At 48.8% G+C, this 19,559-nt stretch overlaps 1 protein-coding gene across 1 annotated transcript in view; it reads right to left on the reverse strand.

The window, feature by feature from the left end:
• Positions 1-230, reverse strand: part of LOC123045489 (uncharacterized) — a 3,008-nt gene extending 2,778 nt beyond the window's left edge. The window contains exon 1 of the mRNA XM_044468561.1: positions 5-230. Coding sequence (XP_044324496.1) covers positions 5-77 — 73 coding nt within the window. The 5' untranslated portion in view covers positions 78-230. The remainder of the gene's footprint in view (positions 1-4) is intronic.
• Between the last annotated feature and the right edge of the window lie 19,329 nt (positions 231-19,559).

Consider the following 19,559-nt stretch of genomic DNA (forward strand, 5'->3'; position numbering starts at 1 on the left):
CCTGGCTTGGAGGCCTCGGCGCCGGTGGCGAGGAGGCGGATCCCGGAGCGGAGGCCGCGGTTGAGAGCAGTCGCCATCGCCTTGGTGCTCGTGTTCGTCTGGTCGCCGCCGCCGGAGTTGTGGTGGTGGGTGCGTTTTGGGGGTGATTTAACCGATCTGCTGCGACTCGGCTTTCGAGGGTTGTGCCCTTGCGAGGAGCGTGGGGTGGCCAGTGACTCTGGCTGGGCCTCCAGGCTTGTGAACGGTGGGCGATGAACCCTGGTTTGGAAACGGTCCTATCCATGCATGGGCCTAGATGGGCTGAATAGGCAAAAATGATGCTCGACACTCTTTAACTTGGTGCGGCAATCTCGTCTGGCTTTTAACATGATCAGAGGTCCCGCTGCAACAAGGGTTTTCCCCTAGGGTTTCGCTAGTGTTCCACCAGTTCCTCTGGCGATCTAGCCAGAGTCCACGTAAAACCTCGGTAGATCACCGGTCTTCTCTGGTGCTCATCGAGTTCTACCTCTACCCGTCGTGCGCAGGTGATTGCATGGCGGAGCCAACATCTCAGGAGACGGGGGGTACGGAGGAAGTTCTGGCGGCAGTAGATGCGGTGCTTACGGTGGAGGGTGAGATCGGATCTGGGGTAGGAAGGCGGGGTCGTGGGAGAAGGGAGGAGGATGCATCGAAGGGAAGGGAAGGAGAGGAGCAGGGCTCGCATAAGGGGGATTTGCCGGATGGAGAGGAAGATGAGTATGGCGACTTTCACGATCATGATCTTGAGGGTCAGTTTGCAGGGTTGAAGCTGCATGGGAAGGAGGAAGAAGGCCTGGATTTCTCAGAGGAAGTAGATGATCTAATCAAGGATGTGCGCTGGCTCGCCTTGTTGCGCGTTCATACTACAAAGCCGTTCAGTCATGCGGCGCTCTTGTCTCAGATGCGCAATGCGTGGTCGGCGGCGCAAGGGGTCACTTTCAATATCAAGGGGTCGAACCTGTTTCTTGTCCAGTGTCACTGCTTGGGGGATTGGAGGAAGATAATGGAGGGAGGACCATGGTTATTCAGAAGGGCTCCGGTGGTGATCGAGGAATATGATGGTTTTTCAGATGTGAAGGACTATAGTCTCAACATGATCCCATTGTGGGCTCGTGTGAAGGGCTTACCGGACGGTTTAACACGGAGAAGAGAGCTGGCCGAAAGGGTTGCAGCAAAGGTGGGTGACCCTCCGTTCACGGTGATTGTAAATGAGGGAAGAATCAACCCAGCAAGCACTTTACGTGCTCGTGTTTTTGTGAATGTGGACACACCGCTGGTCCGTTTTGTACACATCACTCTGAAAGAACGCAAAAAGTTCAATGTCTACTATGAAAAGCTTCCGGATTTTTGCTTCATTTGTGGCTTGATGGGGCATCTAGCGGGCGAGTGTGGAGATGGAGTGCATGATCCCAGATCCTTTGAATGGGGAGAATGGCCGTTGTGGGAGCCTGAGATCCCTTCGGGCCAGCCCTTTGGAGGTACGGGAGAGGAGATGGCACTGGAAGAGGACGAGGGAGAGAGTCTGGCAGGGGAGACCGTGGGGGAAGAGGGGGTAGAGGGACGACGGAGGCTAGAGGTGGAATTGGATCACAGGAAAATAGCTCACAGCCGGCGCAACATATGGAGTTGGAGGTGGAAAGAGGAGCTCGTAAGCGGCTGGTTAATGCCGATGGATCTATCACTATAAGGGGGCAGCCGATATCAAATCTCGCTGATAGAGTTGCTGACACGGTTATGATGCTGGAAGGAGCGAGCCCAAATTCAAGCAATAATGTCCCGGTTTCTACACCAGAGAAGAATCCAGTAGTAAAGAGGAGGAAGCAGCAAGGTGAGGAGGGGGAGAACATGGATTTATCTACGGAGGCGGCCTCCCTCGAGGAGGGCCGCCGGGCCTGATGAGGACCTTATGTTGGAACTGTCGTGGGATTGGCGATCCTGCGACAGTTCATGAGCTCTGCGTTCTCGTGGGGGCTAGTGCGCCGTCGGTTCTATGCATTGTGGAGACTCAATTAGCAAACAATCGAGTGGAAGGTTTGGCGGCTTCGTTAGGTTTTCAGAGTAGTTTTGCAGTAGCTAGTAGTGGACGGAGTGGAGGATTATGTATTTTTTGGAAGTCTGATGTTAATCTGGTAATAAAGAATTTTTCTCAGTATCATATTGACTCGTGGGTAATGGAGCCAGGCAGTGTTCAATGGCGCCTTACTTGCTTCTATGGAGAGGCCAACAGAAGTTCAAGATACAAAACATGGGACACGATGAAGAGATTGAGAGAAAGTACCTTGTCGTGGCTGTGCATAGGGGATTTCAACGAGATACTTAGACAGGAGGAGCAAATGGGTCCTAATCCAAGAGATAGTGCTCAGATGGTTGGGTTTAGAGAGGCAGTGGATCTGTGCGGTCTGGCTGATATTGGGTACAGGGGGATAGACTGGACTTTTGAGAAGCGAGTAGCAGGAGGTCAGTACTGCAGGGTTCGGCTAGATCGGGCTTTGGCCTCGCCAAGTTGGTCGAATGTTTTCCCCTTTGCAACTGTTGAGCACTTAACAACAGCTAAGAGCGACCACAGCCCAATTTTGCTAATGAACGATTTGGAAGCGGGAAATTTACGTATTGCGAAGACGCCTTTTCGGTACGAGTGTGCATGGGAAACCGATGGACGGTTCAGAGGGGTAGTCGAGTCAGCCTGGAATGACAATGGCCCGGCCTCTTCAGTTTCGGAGTTGGCTAACAAACTACATGATGTTTCAAACTCATTGTCGAGGTGGGGGAGGCACCTTTGGCTTGGTTCGTCAGGAGTTGCGCTTGCTACGCAGTCAACTTGCTGCGCTACGTGATGATCCGTTGAGGACAGGACCGAGCGAGGAGGAAAGAAGGATTGAGGACCGCATGGTTGAGCTAGCTTATAGGGAGGAAGTTATGGCGAGGCAACGGTCACGTATCACATGGCTGTCCGAGGGAGATAGAAATACGCAGTTTTTTCAGAGGAAAGTGAATGCCCGCCGAGCTAAAAACAGAATCTCAGTATTAAACCATGCAGATGGGTCGACATGCACAGACCCAGAGGAACTATCGAACATGGCAACAGAGTTTTACTCCTATTTGTATACATCTGAAGGAACTATAGGCATGGAAGAAGTGTTATCCCATATCCCAGCGAGGGTGGACGGCAATATGAATGGCAGACTCAATGAGAGGTACACCAATGAGGAGGTAAAAGTTGCCTTGTTTCAGATGTTCCCGACAAAGGCGCCGGGGCCCGATGGTTTCCCGGCGCATTTCTTTCAGAAACATTGGGATTTGTGTGGAGATGAGGTCACAAGGATGATTATAAGATTGCTTGATGGAGTAGATTCACCGGAGGAGATAAATAACACGTTCATTGTTTTAATTCCCAAGATAGCCAGTCCAAAAGTTTTAGGACAGTTTCGATCGATAAGCCTTTGTAACGTGATCTACAAGATCGCATCAAAGGTCTTAGCTAACAGTTTGAAAACCATTCTCCCCGATATCATTTCTGAAGAGCAGTCGGCTTTCGTCCCTGGACGCCTCATTACAGACAATTTCATCACAGCCTATGAATGTTTACACTATATGAAGACCAGGAAGGTGAAAGGAAATAGATACTATGCTCTCAAGCTGGATATGATGAAGGCGTATGATCGTTTGGAATGGTCCTATCTAAGATCAGTTATGAATAAGATGGGGTTCAGCCCTCGGTTCATCGAGACAGTCATGAGGTTTGTCACTTCAGTTTCATTTTCAGTCTTATTCAACGGTGGTAGTTTGGATGCTTTCAGGCCATCGCGGGGTTTGAGGCAAGGAGACCCAATCTCGCCATATTTGTTCTTACTCGCAGCTAAAGGGCTATCGTGCATGTTAAAGGCCCAAGGAGGAATTCAGGGGATCTCCATGGTAGAGAACGCCCCTACGATGAACCATCTTCTCTTTGCCGACGACAGTCTACTTTTCTTTGAGGCTAATGAGACAGCTGCGGTACGGGTGGACGCTCTGTTAAGGACATATTGCAATGCATCTGGACAGAGGAACAATATGGACAAATCGTCCATATACTTTAGTAAAGGGGTATCTGATGCTTCTCGTGCTTCCATTATGAATATCCTTGCTGTCCATAATGAATCGCTATCGGAGAAATATTTGGGCCTGCCGACGGATGTGGGTAGAGCGAAAGAGGGGTCGTTTAAATACCTCAAGGACAGAATTTGGAACAAGGTTCAAGGTTGGATGGAGAAGTGCCTTTCAGCAGGAGGGAAGGAAGTGCTTATTAAGTATGTGGCTCAGTCTATACCTACTTACTCTATGTCATGTTTCAAACTACCCAGAGGCTTATGCGATCACATCATGGCATAATTCAGAAATTTTGGTGGGGTAGTAAGAACGGCCAGAGGAAAACTGCATGGGTATCATGGCAGACCATGTCGAAACCTAAGTTCATGGGGGGCCTAGGTTTTAGAGATGTTGAGCTCTTCAACCTTGCTCTACTCGCACGACAAGCATGGAGATTGCTGATGGACTCGGATACGCTCAGTGCCCGCGTACTGAAAGCTCGATATTATCCGAACTGTGACTTGCTGGATGCCACCCTAGGCGCTGCACCGTCCCAGGTTTGGCGCTCTATCCTCGAGGGCAGGGACGTGTTAGCGCAAGGACTCATCAAGAGGATCGGATCCGATATGCAGACTAGTATATGGGGTGATAATTGGTTGCCGAGGGACTATAAGCTTACACCAATTTGTGCTCGCTCGACCAACCCACCAGCCTTGGTTTCAGACCTAATTGATCCTATCACTAGGGTGTGGAACAAGCAAATCCTCATGGAACACTTCATTGCACCTGATGTTGAGGTCATACAAAGTATACCCCTCAGTACTCGGACACAAGATGGCTTCTGGTCATGGCATTATGACAAGAGAGGTGTGTTCTCCGTGCGCTCAGCATACAGAATGATCGCCGCGGTCAAAGCCCAAAGGGAGGACTGGTTGGATCACCGACTGGGCCACTCGAACATTGCAGCGGATAAGAAATCTTGGACTCAGCTATGGAAGGTGAAAGTCCCTTCCAAAATTCATGTCTTTGTGTGGAGGTTGGCGCATACCTCGATCCCAACAGGTTCAGTGAGGCACGACAGGAAGATGGCCGATAATGCATCATGCTCTATCTGTGGTGTAGACGATGATACTTGGCGACACTCCCTACTGAGCTGCCGGATGGCTAGGTGCATATGGGCCTTGGGTGATGAAGAGCTACTTGAGCATGTGATATCAAACCAGATTGCGGATGCGAAGCTATGGATGTTTTGGCTTTTTGAAACTACAAATCACCAAGATCTTACCAGGGTTCTCGTCACGATGTGGGAAATTTGGTGGGCTCGCCGGAAAGCTATTCATGAGAATGAGTTCCAAAGTCCATTGTCAACCATGAACTTCGTTAAGAGGTTTCTGGAGGATTTAAACATCGCAACAACTAAGGCACCAAGTTTGCAGCCGGGCCGCCACTCGGTACAGAAGCCGCGAGTTTGGTTGCCACCAACAGGAGAAGAAGCAGCAAAAATAAATTGTGACGGAGCCATCTCTACTCTTGGGGAGAAAGGAGCAGCAGTTGTAAAGTGTCGGGACAGATCAGGTAAATTTCTAGGGGCATCAGCGGTGGTTTTTGATGGCTTGGTTGACCCGCCAAGTTTAGAGGCGCAAGCGTGCAGTGAGGCCCTGGCCCTTGCACGAGACTTGAATCTGTAGAACTTGGAGATTGCATCAGATTGTTTAGAGGTGATTACCAATATCAACAGAGAAGCCTCACCAGTTTATGCGCCAATATTGCATGAAATCAGTCTTTCCAATAACCTTTTTACTTCTGTTATTTTTCGTTTCGAAAGTAGGCAGAATAATTATGAGGCCCACTCGGTAGCAAAAGGAGCTGCGTCTCTGCCGGTGGGCCGCCATGTGTGGCTAGGGAACTTACCAGAAATTTCTTGTATTCCAGACTTGATGATCCTTGAATAAAATCCCTAGTTACCTTCAAAAAAAATCTCGTCTGGCTTTTTGTTTTTTTGATGAAACCAAGAGCTTTATTGATCAAATAGTGGGAGTACACTCCTTTCTCACACAATCCGCGAGAAAAATCTGGGATATAATTAATCCAAAGACAATGTCTCCTAGAACTACACTGTTTATCCCAAAGATGTGCTAGTTCATTAGCTTTCCTCACCGTAAAGACAAAGCGAAATTCTTCAAAATTCCCGCAATGCTCTTGAATTTTGTTCAAGATAGTACCAATCTCCGAGCAATCGGCACTTCGAGTGTTCCACCAGTTTATCACTAATTGCTCATCAGTTTCAATTATCATCTTTCTATATCTCAGATCGGGCGTAAGCTGGACATCGCCTGGGATGACAAACGCCTCCATGGCCATTGTCGAGAACCCATCATCGTATCAAAGGCCCTATGCACAAGATAAGTTTGTCCTAATGGTCACGAACTCCTCTGACCCAGGCCTCCATGGTGAGTTTCCTCATAAAAAGAGGCACCAACATTGATCTTGAAAAAAGACACAGTAGGAGTTTCCATTGCATGGAATCTTTAACAACTCTAACCAGTTGTTTGTTTGTCTGTTTCAGCCAGGTCACTCGCCACATAAAAAGCCCATCTGACGGGCACTTGATGGATCGGGAGCTCTCTTCATGTGTTCTTGCATTTCTTTTGGACCAAATTTCCCAGCGTGCAGCAACCACATAAAAAAATGCACGTGTCAGCTTCTGTCTCCTTGATCCCCTCGACAGTGTCCACCAACCAAGTTTCAGGGTGTAGGACTGGTGGCTAAGTTTTACAGAAGTAGTGAGTCTTATCTCCGGCTAGAACAACTTAGCCCATGTACACTAAAAAAGCATGTATTGTCGTTTCATCTTATCTGCAAGCTTCACAAAACTTGATCTACTCAATATGCCTTTGGTGATATGGAAGGGACAAAAACCTTAATCACACGCCACCAAAAAATCCACACTTCGGGGGGGTACCAAGAGCTGCCACAATTTCTTCCAAAATATCTTATCTGGTCCTCAATTTGAGATTGGTTCAATATCTCATTTGAGTTCCAAAATCAACTTAGAAGCTAACATGACAAAGAAATTTCCCAACATGTATGGGTGCCATGCCCACAGGTCCTCCTATGCTCTTCCAACTAGGATTATAGTGATCATAGACACATCTGGCTCAACAAAGTTTTCAGCATGTGATAATCCCCAAGTGCAGGGAATCATCGTTGCAATTCCCAATGGTGGAAGTGATAAGTATGGAGTGTCGAACCCATAAGGAGCTAAAGGTAAGATCAATATTCTCTCAAGTCCTATCTGCCACTGATACGACTTTACGTACACTGAACATTTGCTTCCAACTAGAGAAATAAAACTACATTGTGGGTATGAAGAGGATAACTTTGCATGATATCAGAGAGCTAAAATGTAAAAGTAGGTGTTGTTATCATAAAGTTAGAATATATTACTAAATATTATAAATAGCAAGTATGGAATAATGATGGATCAGTATGCGGAATTGTCCTAGGCAATTGTTAACAAGACCGATAGTCGTCATTGCAATTTCATATGAGGGAGAGGCATAAGCTAACATACTTTCTCTTCTTGGATCATATGCACTTATGATTGGAACTCTAGCATGCATCTGCAACTACTAAAGATCATTAAGGTAAAACCCAACCACAACATTAAAGCATCAAGTCCCCTTTATCCCATACGCCACAACCCCCTTACTCGGGTTTATTCTTCTGTCACTCAAACAACCCACTATAAGTGAATCATGAATGTATTGCAACATCTTACAGCGGAAATCCCTCACGCTTGCGCGACACGGAGGGCACAATAGGACAACACCAAAATAAAACAAACAACTCGTCCCAATCTAGATCATCAATCAACACAAAGACAAAGGATATCTACTCAAAACATCATAGGATGGCAACACATCATTGGATCATAATATGTGACATAAAGCACCATGTTCAAGTAGGGATTACAGCGAGGTGCGGGAGAGTGGACCGCGTAAAAGAGATGAGGATGGGGATGATGATGGTGATGTTGATGAAGACGATCACCGTGGTGATGATTCCCCTCCCGATGGCACACCGACGCCAGCGGGAGAGAGGAGAAGAGGTTCTCCTCCTTGTGCTTCCTCCTCCATGGCCTCCCCCTAGATGGGGAGAGGTTCTCCCTCTGGCCCTTGGCCTTCATGGAGATGATGGCCCCTCCGGGATCCTCATCCATGGCCTCCGTTGACGATGGCCCCCTCCGGCAGGGTGCCAGAGAGGGCCTAGATTGATTTCTCGTGGCTACAGAGGCTTGCGGCGGCGGAACTTCCGATCTCGATTATTTTCTGGAGGTTTTTGTATTTATAGGAGAGGATGGCGTCGAGAACAAGTCAGGAGGGTCTCCGAGGTGGCCACGATATAGGGGGTGCGCCCCCACCCTTGTGGGGCCCACGAGACTCCCCTTCGGTAGATTTTTGTTCCAGTATTTTTTATATTTTTCAGGAAAATTCTTCGTTGATTTTCATCGCATTCCGAGAACTTTTATTTCTGCACAAAAACAACACCACAGTAGTTCTGCTTAAAACAACGTTAGTCCGGGTTAGTTCTAATCAAATCATACTAAAATCATATAAAACTATTGTAAACATGGCATGAATACTTCATAAATTATAGATACGTTGGAGACGTATCAGCATCCCCAAGCTTAATTCCTGCTCGTCCTCGAGTAGGTAAATGATAAAAGAAATAATTTATGAAGTGTGAATGCTAGCAAGTACATAAGTTTGATCAATGATAATTCCAATCACTTTTTCTAGCATCATTATATATCATAATAGTAGCTCAACTCATAAAACTTCTCACGATCAAGTAACAAGCTATTCACATGTTAAAGTATAAATCATAAAATTTCTTGAATACTAACAAACTGTGTTCTCAGTCATCAAACAATTGTAATTCATCTTATTTTCAGGAAGGGTCTATGTAAGAGCTTTGATTTAGCAAATCCCACATATTCAACTATCATTTAATCTTTCACAATTGCTAACACTCATGTGATATTTATGGATTCAAGGTTTTAATCAGACACAGAGAAAGATAGGGGCTTATAGTTTTGCCTCCCAACCTTTTACCTCAAGGGTAATGTCAACAATAATAATTTATGAAAACCTACATCCAAGTGGATATATATATCAGGATCTTTCCAACACAATGTGCTTGCCAAAGGATAAAATGTAAAAAGGAAAGGTGAAGATCACCATGACTCTTGTGTAAGATATAAGACAAGAATAAAAGATAGGCCCTTCGTAGAGGGAAGCAGAGGTTGTCATGTGCTTTTGTAGTTGGATGCACAAAATCTTAATGCGAAAGAACATCACTTTATATTGCCACTTGTGATAGGGACCTTTATTATGCAGTCCCTCGCTTTTATTGCTTCCCTATCACAAGATCATATAAAGATTATTTTCTCCACACTAATAGATCATACATATTTAGAGAGCAATTTTTTTATTGCATGCAACAATGACAACTTACTTGAAGGATCTTACTCAATCCATAGGTAGATATGGTGGACTCTCATGGCAAAACCGGGTTTAAGGATATTCGGACGCACAAGTAGTATCTCTACGTGGTGCAAAAAAATTGTCTAGCATGAGGGGGAAAGGCAAGCTCAACATGTTGGATGATCCATGACAATATACATTATTTTGGATATAAGAAAACATAACCCATTATGATGTCTTCCTTGTGCAACCTCAACCTTTTAGCATGTCATATTTTATTGAGTGCTCACAATTACAAAAGATGTCCAAGATAGTATATTTATATGTGAAATCTCTCTTCCTTCAATATTCTTTGATGAATTGTTCAAGTGACCAATTCTGCGTTTGCTAACTTTCAAATAAGTTTACTACCTATACTTATTCTGTGTGAAGTCATTACTCCCCATGGTATAAGCATATGAAACATATATAAATTCAGATTTATGATATTCAATTCATTCAACCATTTACTCATAGAATATACGTGAAGCACGTGAGTAAACAACAAACCACTCCAAAAATATATAAGTGAAGAACACTAAGTAGTCAAATAATTAGCTAGCCATGGGAGGATTCTTTTTCATTCAAGATTTCAGATCCAATAATTTTATTCAAACAACAAGTAAAATTGAAAATACGCTCCAAGCAAAAAACATATCATGTGATGAATAAAAATATAGCTCCGAGTAAGGTATACCGATAGTTTTGAAGATGAAAGAGGGGATGCCTTCCGGGGCATCCCCAAGCTTAGGCGCTTGAGTCTTCCTTGAATATTACCTTGGGGTGCCTTGGGCATCCCCAAGCTTAGGGTCTTTCCACTCCTTATTCTCCTCATATAGATATCTCACCCAAAGCTTGAAAACTTCAATCACACAAAACTTAACGGAACTTCGAGAGATAGGTTAGTATGATAAAGAGTAAACCATTCACTTTGGTACTATCAAAGACAAGGTTCATAATTGTTCTCACACAATGTTTACTGTACCATATAATTTCTACAATTTATATTGAGAAATATAATCCATAGAAACTACTCCCTCCGTCCCATAATATAATAGCATTTTTAACACTACACTAGTATAAAAAATGTTCTTATATTGTGGGATGGAGGGAGTAGAAAACTAGCAAACTATGCAATGAAAACAGAATCTGTCACAAACAGAACAGTCTGTAATGATCTGAATAGAAACCATACTTCTGCTAATCCAAAAATTATGAAATACATTTTTGGACGTGAGGAATTTGTCTATTAATCTTCTGCAAAAAGAATCAACTCAAAAGCACTCTTCTGTAAAAAAATGGCAGCTAATCTCGTGAGCGCAAAGTTTCTGTTTTTTACAGCAAGATCACATTAACTTTCACCCAGGTCTTCCCAAAGGTCTTACTTAGCACTTTATTGAAACAAAAGCTATAAAACATGATTACTAAAATAGATTAATCATGTAAACACACAAAAATAGTATGGGTAAATATTGGGTTGTCTCCCAAAAAGCGCTTTTCTTTAATGCCTTTTAGCTAGGCATGATTTCAATGATGCTCACATAAAAGAAAAGAATTGAAACATAAAGAGAGCATCATGAAGAATATGACTAGCACGTTTGAATCTAACCCACTTCCTATGCCTAGGGATTTTGTGAGAACATAATTTATAGGAACAAGAATCAACTAGCATAGGAAGGCAAAACAAGTATAACTTCAAAACTTTAAGCACATAGAGAGGAAACTTGATATTATTGCAACTCCTACAAGCATATATTCCTCCCTCATAATAATTTTCAGTAGCATAATGAATGAATTAAACAATATAACCATCACATACAACTTTCTTTTCTTGATCTACAAGCATAGAAATTTTTCTACTCTCCACATAAGCAAAATTCTTCTCATTTGGAATAGTGGGATCACTAATTCCTAAAGTTGACACTCTTCCAAACCCGCTTTAGATGATAGTATCATACTCCAAAAGATATAAGTGAAGTTCATGGAGCATTCTACAATTAATATAGACTAACCAATATCCAAGCTCAAAATATATAAGTCAGGCACACGAAGCATTCTATAAAACCATACTCAAAAGATTTAAGTGAAGCACAAAGAGCATTCTATAAGGTCATACTCAAAAGATATAAGTGAAGCACATGAAGTATTCTATAAATAAATGAAGGGCTATCTGACACTAGCATGGTTCTTAAATGAAAAGAAAAACACAAGGGACACAAATCATGTGAAAAAACAAAAATCGAGGTATACCGATAATTGTTGAAGAAGAAAGATGGGATGCCAACCGGGGCATCCCCAAGCTTAGATGCTTGAGTATCCTTGGTATATTTATTTGGGTTGCCTTGGACATCCCCAAGCTTGAACTCTTGCCTCTCTTTATTCTTCTCACATCGGTAACTCCTCGTTCTTCGAACACTTCATCCACAAAAACTTAACAAAATCTTTGTGAGATCCGTTAGTATACTAAAGCAAATCAGTACCTTTAGGTACTGTTGCAAATTCATTTCAATTTCATATTACCACTTTATCTACTGTATTCCAACTTCACCATGGTTCATACCCACCGATACTACCCATAGATTCATCAAAATAAGCGATCAACACATAGAAAATAGAATCTGTTTAAAACAAGACAGTATGTAGTAATCTGGAAGTTTACTAAACTTCTGTAACTCCAAAAAATTCTAAAAAAATATGACAATGTAAAAAATTTGTACAGAAGTAATGTGCAAAAAGTTTCAGACCCATTTGACTTTCCAATAAAAAAATATAAATTCACACACTACATCAAAAGTTTCTGTTTTTGTATTGCACATAGTAAACAAGCAATCTAATCATCCTAAAACGAAAGCTTGGCACATTATTTTTATAATACAATGGATATACACAAGGGGATAATTATTTTCAGAGAAGCTTCCATGAATTTTTTTACATTGTTTCCATGAGCATGAACACAAGTGTTCAAGGTCGACCCTCACTTCTCCAATGCATAACTTTCCAATCACCTCTCTTATTGAAAAACTTTTTAGGCATGAGACGCAAGTAATTTTTTTTGTATTTTCATTCTTTTTAATTTTTTTGTATGTTTGATCCACAACTAAATAGAAACAAAAAGGGAAAAACAAAATCTACTTAGTGAAGAAAGCAAACAAGCACACACGAGAATATCGACCCCACACTATTGCTCCCCGGCAACGGTGCCAGAAAAGAGCTTGATAATCCCCATGTCGGTGTACAAAAGTAGGGGCTCTCCTTTTTACCCCTCTACTTGTGCACGGGCAGTCAGAGCCGCACCTGCGGCCACACTTAGCAGGGCGAAGGGAGGGAGCAGAAGCATAAGAATACCAGAGCAGCGCTCCAGCCAAAAGCACAAGACGGGCAAAGCAACGCCAAGACCAGAGGCACAAAGAGCAAGAGGGCGAAGTAGACTCCCCCAGCAGGACCCTTGCCGGGGCGGCCTCCGCAGCCCCGGCAAGAGTCTTGCCGAGGTAACTTGCCCAACGCCAGGAGAGCGCGCCACCCTTGAGCCCAAGGGTTCCAACACCATCAACCACATTGGAACCAAGGCTCAGGAGGCACCTCCGTGGTGGCATGCAGATCTTTGTGAAGATCATAAGCGCACGAGATCAGATGAAGACCAGAAGACGACGACCCTCGGCAAGATCCTTGTCGAGGAAATCCACGAGACCCCCGGCAAGATCCTTGCCGGGGACGACCGTGATGCCATGGCAAGACCCTCACCAAGGTCCCGGCGAGACCCTTGCTGAGGACACCTGCGGGGCCACAGCCAGACCCGCATCTGCCAAGACTCCACCGCCGTTCCCATACAGCTACCAGCCCAACTAGCTAAGCAGACACCTGCGTGGCAACGTGCGGCTTCCAGGCCAACTCAACAAGCACCTCCGTGGTGGCATGGAGATCTTCGTGAAGACCCTACCACCACGCCATCTCAGCAGCCAGCCAGCCTACGTGGCGCTGCATACCTCATTGGCCTGGACGCGTGTTGGAGCGAGGCAAAGCGGCGATGGACGGGACGGGCCTCGTTGCCGTCCCCAATAAAACAACGAGACACCTAAGGGGAGAATTTAATGCGCCTTGTCCCGTAATGACAGGCAATAAGCTTGTACGTTGTATACCATTCCACCTCCTATGTGCCACTATGGCAACCCCTTCGTCTATAAAAAGGAGGCCCGAGGCGTACTGGAGAAGGATTCAGGTTTTTTGGACTACGCATGCACCACAGCTAGTTTGAGATCTCAAGAACGCTCAAATATACACCAAAGCAGGACTAGGGTATTACGCATCCTCGCAGCCCGAAACTGGGTAAACAATCTTTGTGATGACTACCAGACCCGCTCTTTGCACAACCCCGCGCCCGCCAACCGTAGAAGGGATCCCAGTGATTCCATAGGTGTCATTTCCACTGACATCTTTGGTGCACCAGGTAGGAGGGCGCAGTTGTGGAAATCTGGTCTGGTTGGAGCAGCGGCTTCATCGTGGTCGTCACTCCAAGGAAGAAGACGACCAAACGAGCGGCATCATTGACGGATGCAGTGAACGCTCATGTAGCAGCAGAAAAGCCAAGTCATGCGAAACTTTGAGCAATTCTTTTATATATATATAAGGTTATCATCCTCGAAGATCTTGCCTTGTGTATGGAAAACCTGCACGCGATAGGGCCCTGCCACTATTGGCAATGCCCTTGCTCTGTTTTGAGTCCGCTCAATAGTTCGAGCGGCTGCATCAAGAACGGCAGGGGTGACCTTCTGCAATCGGCAACGCTCTCATTCCGTCTCGAGTCCGCTCGACAGTTTGAGCGGCCGCGTTAAGAGCAGTGAGGTGGTTTGCCTGGCAGCAAGCACACCCGACAGGCTATTGGGGATCCGTCCTCAAGGCGTCGCGGCCGGGGTTTACGGCCGGTAAGCCTACCCGATTAACGTAGGGTGAACATACAAAGGGAGATCAAGCGGGAAAATAACATGCATCGTTTCAAGGTACTATAGAGTTATATTACATCAATTGTTGTTGCGATTCTAACTAAAGATAAAAATTGTCTTGGTCATGAACCTGCAACAGCGATGAGAAATGGGGTGCCTAATCCCGGTGCTGGCCCTCTACCCTCTGAACTCCATCGACACGGCTGATGATGGGATCGATACGTTCCTCGAGCACCGCGAGGTCCGCATCCTCCGGCAAGCTCTCCAGCGCAGCGTCGAAGTCGAGGTTGGGGTTCCAGTACGCCACCTTGGTAGGACCTTGGTCATGACACCCCGACAAAGCTTCTGGGCCTCATCGGCCAAAGAGGCCGCCCTGTTGGAGCGGAACTGCTCCAGGGCCCCGAGAACACCCTCGAAGAACATGGTCAGTTTGGCATTGGGACTCACGTTTGGCTCCGGGGCGTACCTCATGTTCGGCATCCCCATGGTAGCCAGCTGCGTGGTGATCCTGCCGGCGACGTCGGCGAGGCGGCTAACCCAAAGGTTTTCACCCTTCACAAAATCCTCGTGGCTGGCAGCGTCATTCCTCCGCAGCTGCCTCTCGGCCTCCAGATTTTTGGTCAGGGTCCCCTCCCGGGCCCTGACCTCCGAAAGCGTCCCCTCAAGACCCTCCAGCTTCAGCTTCAGGTCTTTGATGGAGTCGTTGGCCTTGGAGAGCTGCTCAGCCTTGCCGAGGACTGCGGCCTACGCCTCAACCAGAGCATCGTTGAGCATGTCCTTCTCCTTCGCCAGCTTCAGGGCCTATTCCTTCAGCCCGTCCCGCTCCACCTCCAGCTCTTTCACCTTGCCGACCTGGACCTGGGCCTGAGCATTAAGTGCCTCCTTGTGCCTCTACTCTAGCTCCTGGTACGCTGCACGACAAGCTTCTCCACCTCCTCATCCTTGACGCAGAGTGTTGCGGCGAGCTTCTCCTCACGAGTGGCAAGGTCCTCCTCCTAGGAGTTTAGCTCGGCCTGGTGCTGGTGCCGAGCGGCCTCGTCTTTGGCGGCCTGCTCCTTCGCCAGCTCCTGGGCCTTCTCGATGTCGGCCTGCTTCATGACAAGCTCCAGCTTGCGCTCGGCCAGCAGGTCCTGGGCAACCTTCAGCTCCTGATGGGCTTGGCAAAACCAAGCCTGTGACTCAGGGACGCGCCCTGCGAGGTCCACCTCCGCCTTGTCCACCAGCGCCATCCTGGACTTTGCCTTGTCCAGACGGCCACGATGGAGCGCCCAGAGCTTCTGGAAGTTGGCGCTCATGCCCCGAAGGAGCTCCTCCTCCTGGGAACCGCCGCCACCAGCGCTCGGTTCGTCGACAACCTCAAGACCGGCAGCGACAAGCACCTCGTCATCAAACACCTCCCCCTCGGTGGGCGCCCTGGTGCTCGCCGCCCCTGGGAGGTGGACAAACAAGTCGTCACTCACCTTCAGGTACTTGCCCGAGCCGGAGGCGGCCAAGGAGGAAGGTTGGTCGTCGACCGCCCCCTCCTCAGCAGCAGCCTTGCCGGCCTCCTCGGCAGCGGCCTTGCCGGCCTCCCCGGCAGGCCCCTTGGCGGCGTCCTCATTGGCAGTCTTGGCGGCCTCCTCGGCGGCGATCTTGTTGGCCTCGGCCTCAGCATCCCTGGCGACCTCCTCGATGACAGTATCGATGTTCTCCTGGTCCGCCGAGGGAGCGCCTAGATGCCAAGAAGGAGGATGAGGCGAAGCCAAGACCAAAGTTCAAAAGAAGAATGAACAGAGACAAAAGGCAAAGAACTCACCCGTGCCAGGCTGGGAAGAAGTAGCCCCCTCCCCACCAACATTTGGTGCCGGGACGGAGCCGCCGGCGCTTGGGTTCTCCTCCTCCTCCGTGCGCATGGGCTCGGTGCTTGGCGCCCTTGCCGGGGACGCCCCTCGGGTCGGCGTGGTTGATGGGGGTGGTGTGTTGGGGGTGGCCCTTAGTGGCTCCTCCTACTGTCGTCCTCCTCCTGCAACCACGACAAGGTCAGCGCCAAGAGATCGTACCCCAACACACGTTGATAGGGAGCGAGTGACGAACGCATGCTGGGGGCTGCGCCGGGGGCTGCTATCCGGGCTGCTCTCCATCACCAGTGGCGTACTCGAGGTGCCCGCCGGGGGCTGGCCGCTCGTCGAGGCCCTAGCTCTCTTCGCCACCCTCTGGGCCAGCGTCTCCACATCCCTGCAAAGATGAAGACAAATCAAGAAAAACGACACGGTCTAAGGGGACGGAGATGACAAAAGACAAGATACTTACTCATCCTCCGCCTCCTTTTCCGCTGCCTTCCTCTTCCTCCTCGGGATGAGAGACCCAAGGTCGAAGACGACCTCCATGTCGACATCCGTGGGAGGAGGGGAAGCGGGTGGGGTCCGAGGACGCTTGGACGAAGAAGAGGCGGTCGCTTTCCTCTTTGCCACCATGGCCTTCACCACCTTCTTTGCTGTCGCGGCCCTCGTCAGGTGCATGGAATCCCCCTGGATCTCTTGCCGCTGCTCGATCCTGCCAGGCCAGACAGGCTCACCAGAGGTGGCCCGCCGCAGGGACGCCTTTTTTCCAAGACCGGAGGGTCGTCAGCCTCAACCACTTTCTTGGTCGACTCATCGACCACATCTTCGATGAGAGGGGCCCCGGTGTCGGTGCTGCTAGCCTCCCCAGCAGACTCCGCCCATCTGAACAAGCTCCTTCTCCTCCATGGTAGCCTCGGCCTCGTCCTCCACATGGTCGGTGCTGCTAGCCTCCTTGGCGAGCTCCGCCTCCACCGCCCTGGCGGTGATGTAGTCCAACTCTGCTTGGGTGGTGTCCTGGATGAGCAATGGCTCGGCATGGACGTACTTCCCCGACAGCTTGTCAAAGAACTCCTGCACTTGATCCGCCCCCGGCTCGGCCCAATTTGGGTCAAGGCCGTGCGCGTTGAAGTACGGCATCATGGCGATGATGTTGTTTTGGCGAGAATTGTTGCTCAGCGGACCACCCCCACCGGCAACCCAAACAAGGGCCCCTTGATGACCTTGTCGGCCTTCGCGGCCTTATCGGACCTCTCGGCCCTGCCGTCATGGTACATGTCGAGCTAAAAAAGCCTCTGGAAAAAGTGGGAGTGCCCCATCACCATGAAGTTGTGGTTCAAGCCAGGGCGAAGCCTCATGATGTCGGCCGCGTTCCTGAATAGCCAGGCCGGCCTCCCCTTGTTATGCAGTGGAGCGATTTAGCGACGGATGAAGTCTGCCCCAATCATCTCAAGGGTGAGCCCGACCATGGTGAGGTGATGGATTCTGGTGGTGGCGATCATGAGCTTCTCATCCTTGGCATCGACTTCGCCCCAATCATCTCTATGAACCGGCGGCGCCTGGCAAACCCGGCAAAATTCCTGCGGGTCCTCTTCCACAATCCAGCACCACCGGCTCTGCCACTCCTCCCACCTCTCCTTCTGAGCACCCTCCGGATATGTCCCCTTCTCCTGGCTCCTTGGGATCCAGGCGACACAACTAGAAATGGAGCCTCCCTTTTGGATATGGGGATAGAAGTAGTGGCGGAAGAGCACCGTGCTAGGATGCAGTCTGGCAAAGCCCTCGCAGAGATGGGCAAAAAAGGCCATGCACGCCACGACATTTGGAGTGAAATCCAGAAAGTGGAAGCCATAGGTGTGCATGACGTCATTGAAGAAATCGGAGAAAGGGGGGCAGAGCCCGCAGGAAAAGTAATCAATGAAGAAGGGGTACTGATTCGGGCTGGCCTCGGCGAAACCAGCGGGGATGATGCGCGTGGCAGGATGCCCTTTCATCTTGCACCCCCACAGGAGCTTGAAGTTGTCCCGAAGGTGGACCGCATCGATCGTTGAAGGAAAGTAGGCGAGCTGCGTCCGCCGCACCGCCAACTCGCTCTCCGGCGCCTCCTTCCCCTCGGCGTCCTTGGTCATTCCCTTGCCTTTGCTGGTTTTGGGTGCCATGGTGGCTGAGGGAGACGAGGGATGAGGGACAGCAAAGGCACGGCGGCGGCGGTGAGCGAAAGCAAGAACTTGAGAAGAGAGAAGGGAGGGGCAACGGTTCCGAGATTGGAGAAGGCACAAATGGTAAATGGGCGTCGCGCCTACGGTTTCTCCTTTTTTATGGGGAAGGCGCGGGCCACTTCATTACCATTTACTGCAATGTGACGCATGAGGGCAGCAGCCGCCCCACACACGACCCCCATGTCACGCACGGCCCTCCACGTCGCGCATTCAACACATGTCGTGGGGAAGCGCAGCGAGCGAAGGAATTACCGCAGTAAAACTCCGCCCCACATGCCCGCGCACCATTCTGGGCCCGGCACAACAACGTGTTGCGCTTATGTGTGGCCCAGGCCCGGGGGCTCCTGCCGGTGTACAAAAGTAGGAGCTCTCCTTTTTACCCCTCTACTTGTGCACGGGCAGTCAGAGCCGCACCCGTGGCCACACTTAGCAGGGCGAAGGGAGGGAGTAGAAGCACAAGAATACCAAAGCAGCGCTCCAGCCAAAAGCACAAGACGGGCAAAGCAATGCCAAGACCAGAGGCACAAAGAGCAAGAGGGCGAAGTAGACTCCCCCAGCAGGACCCTTGCCGGGGCGGCCTCCGCAGCCTCGGCAAGAGCCTTGCCGGGGCAACTTGCCCAACGCCAACAGAGCACGCCACCCTTGAGCCCAAGGGTTCCAACATGATCAACCACATTGGAACCAAGGCTCCGGAGTCACCTCTGTGGTGGCATGCAGATCTTTGTGAATATCATAAGTGCACGAGATTAGATGAAGACCAGAAGACGATGACCCTCAGCAAGATCCTTGCCGAGGAAATCCACGAGACCCCCGGCAAGATCCTTGCCAGGGATGACCGTGATGCCACGACAAGACCCTCGTCGAGGCTCCGGTGAGACCCTTGCCAAGGACACCTGCAGGGCCACAGCCAGACCCGCGTCTGCCAAGACTCCACCGCCGTTCCCATACAGCTACCAACCCAACCAGCTGGGCAGG

This window comes from Triticum aestivum, chromosome 2B, assembly GCF_018294505.1.
Source record: "Triticum aestivum cultivar Chinese Spring chromosome 2B, IWGSC CS RefSeq v2.1, whole genome shotgun sequence".
Taxonomy (NCBI): domain Eukaryota; kingdom Viridiplantae; phylum Streptophyta; class Magnoliopsida; order Poales; family Poaceae; genus Triticum; species Triticum aestivum.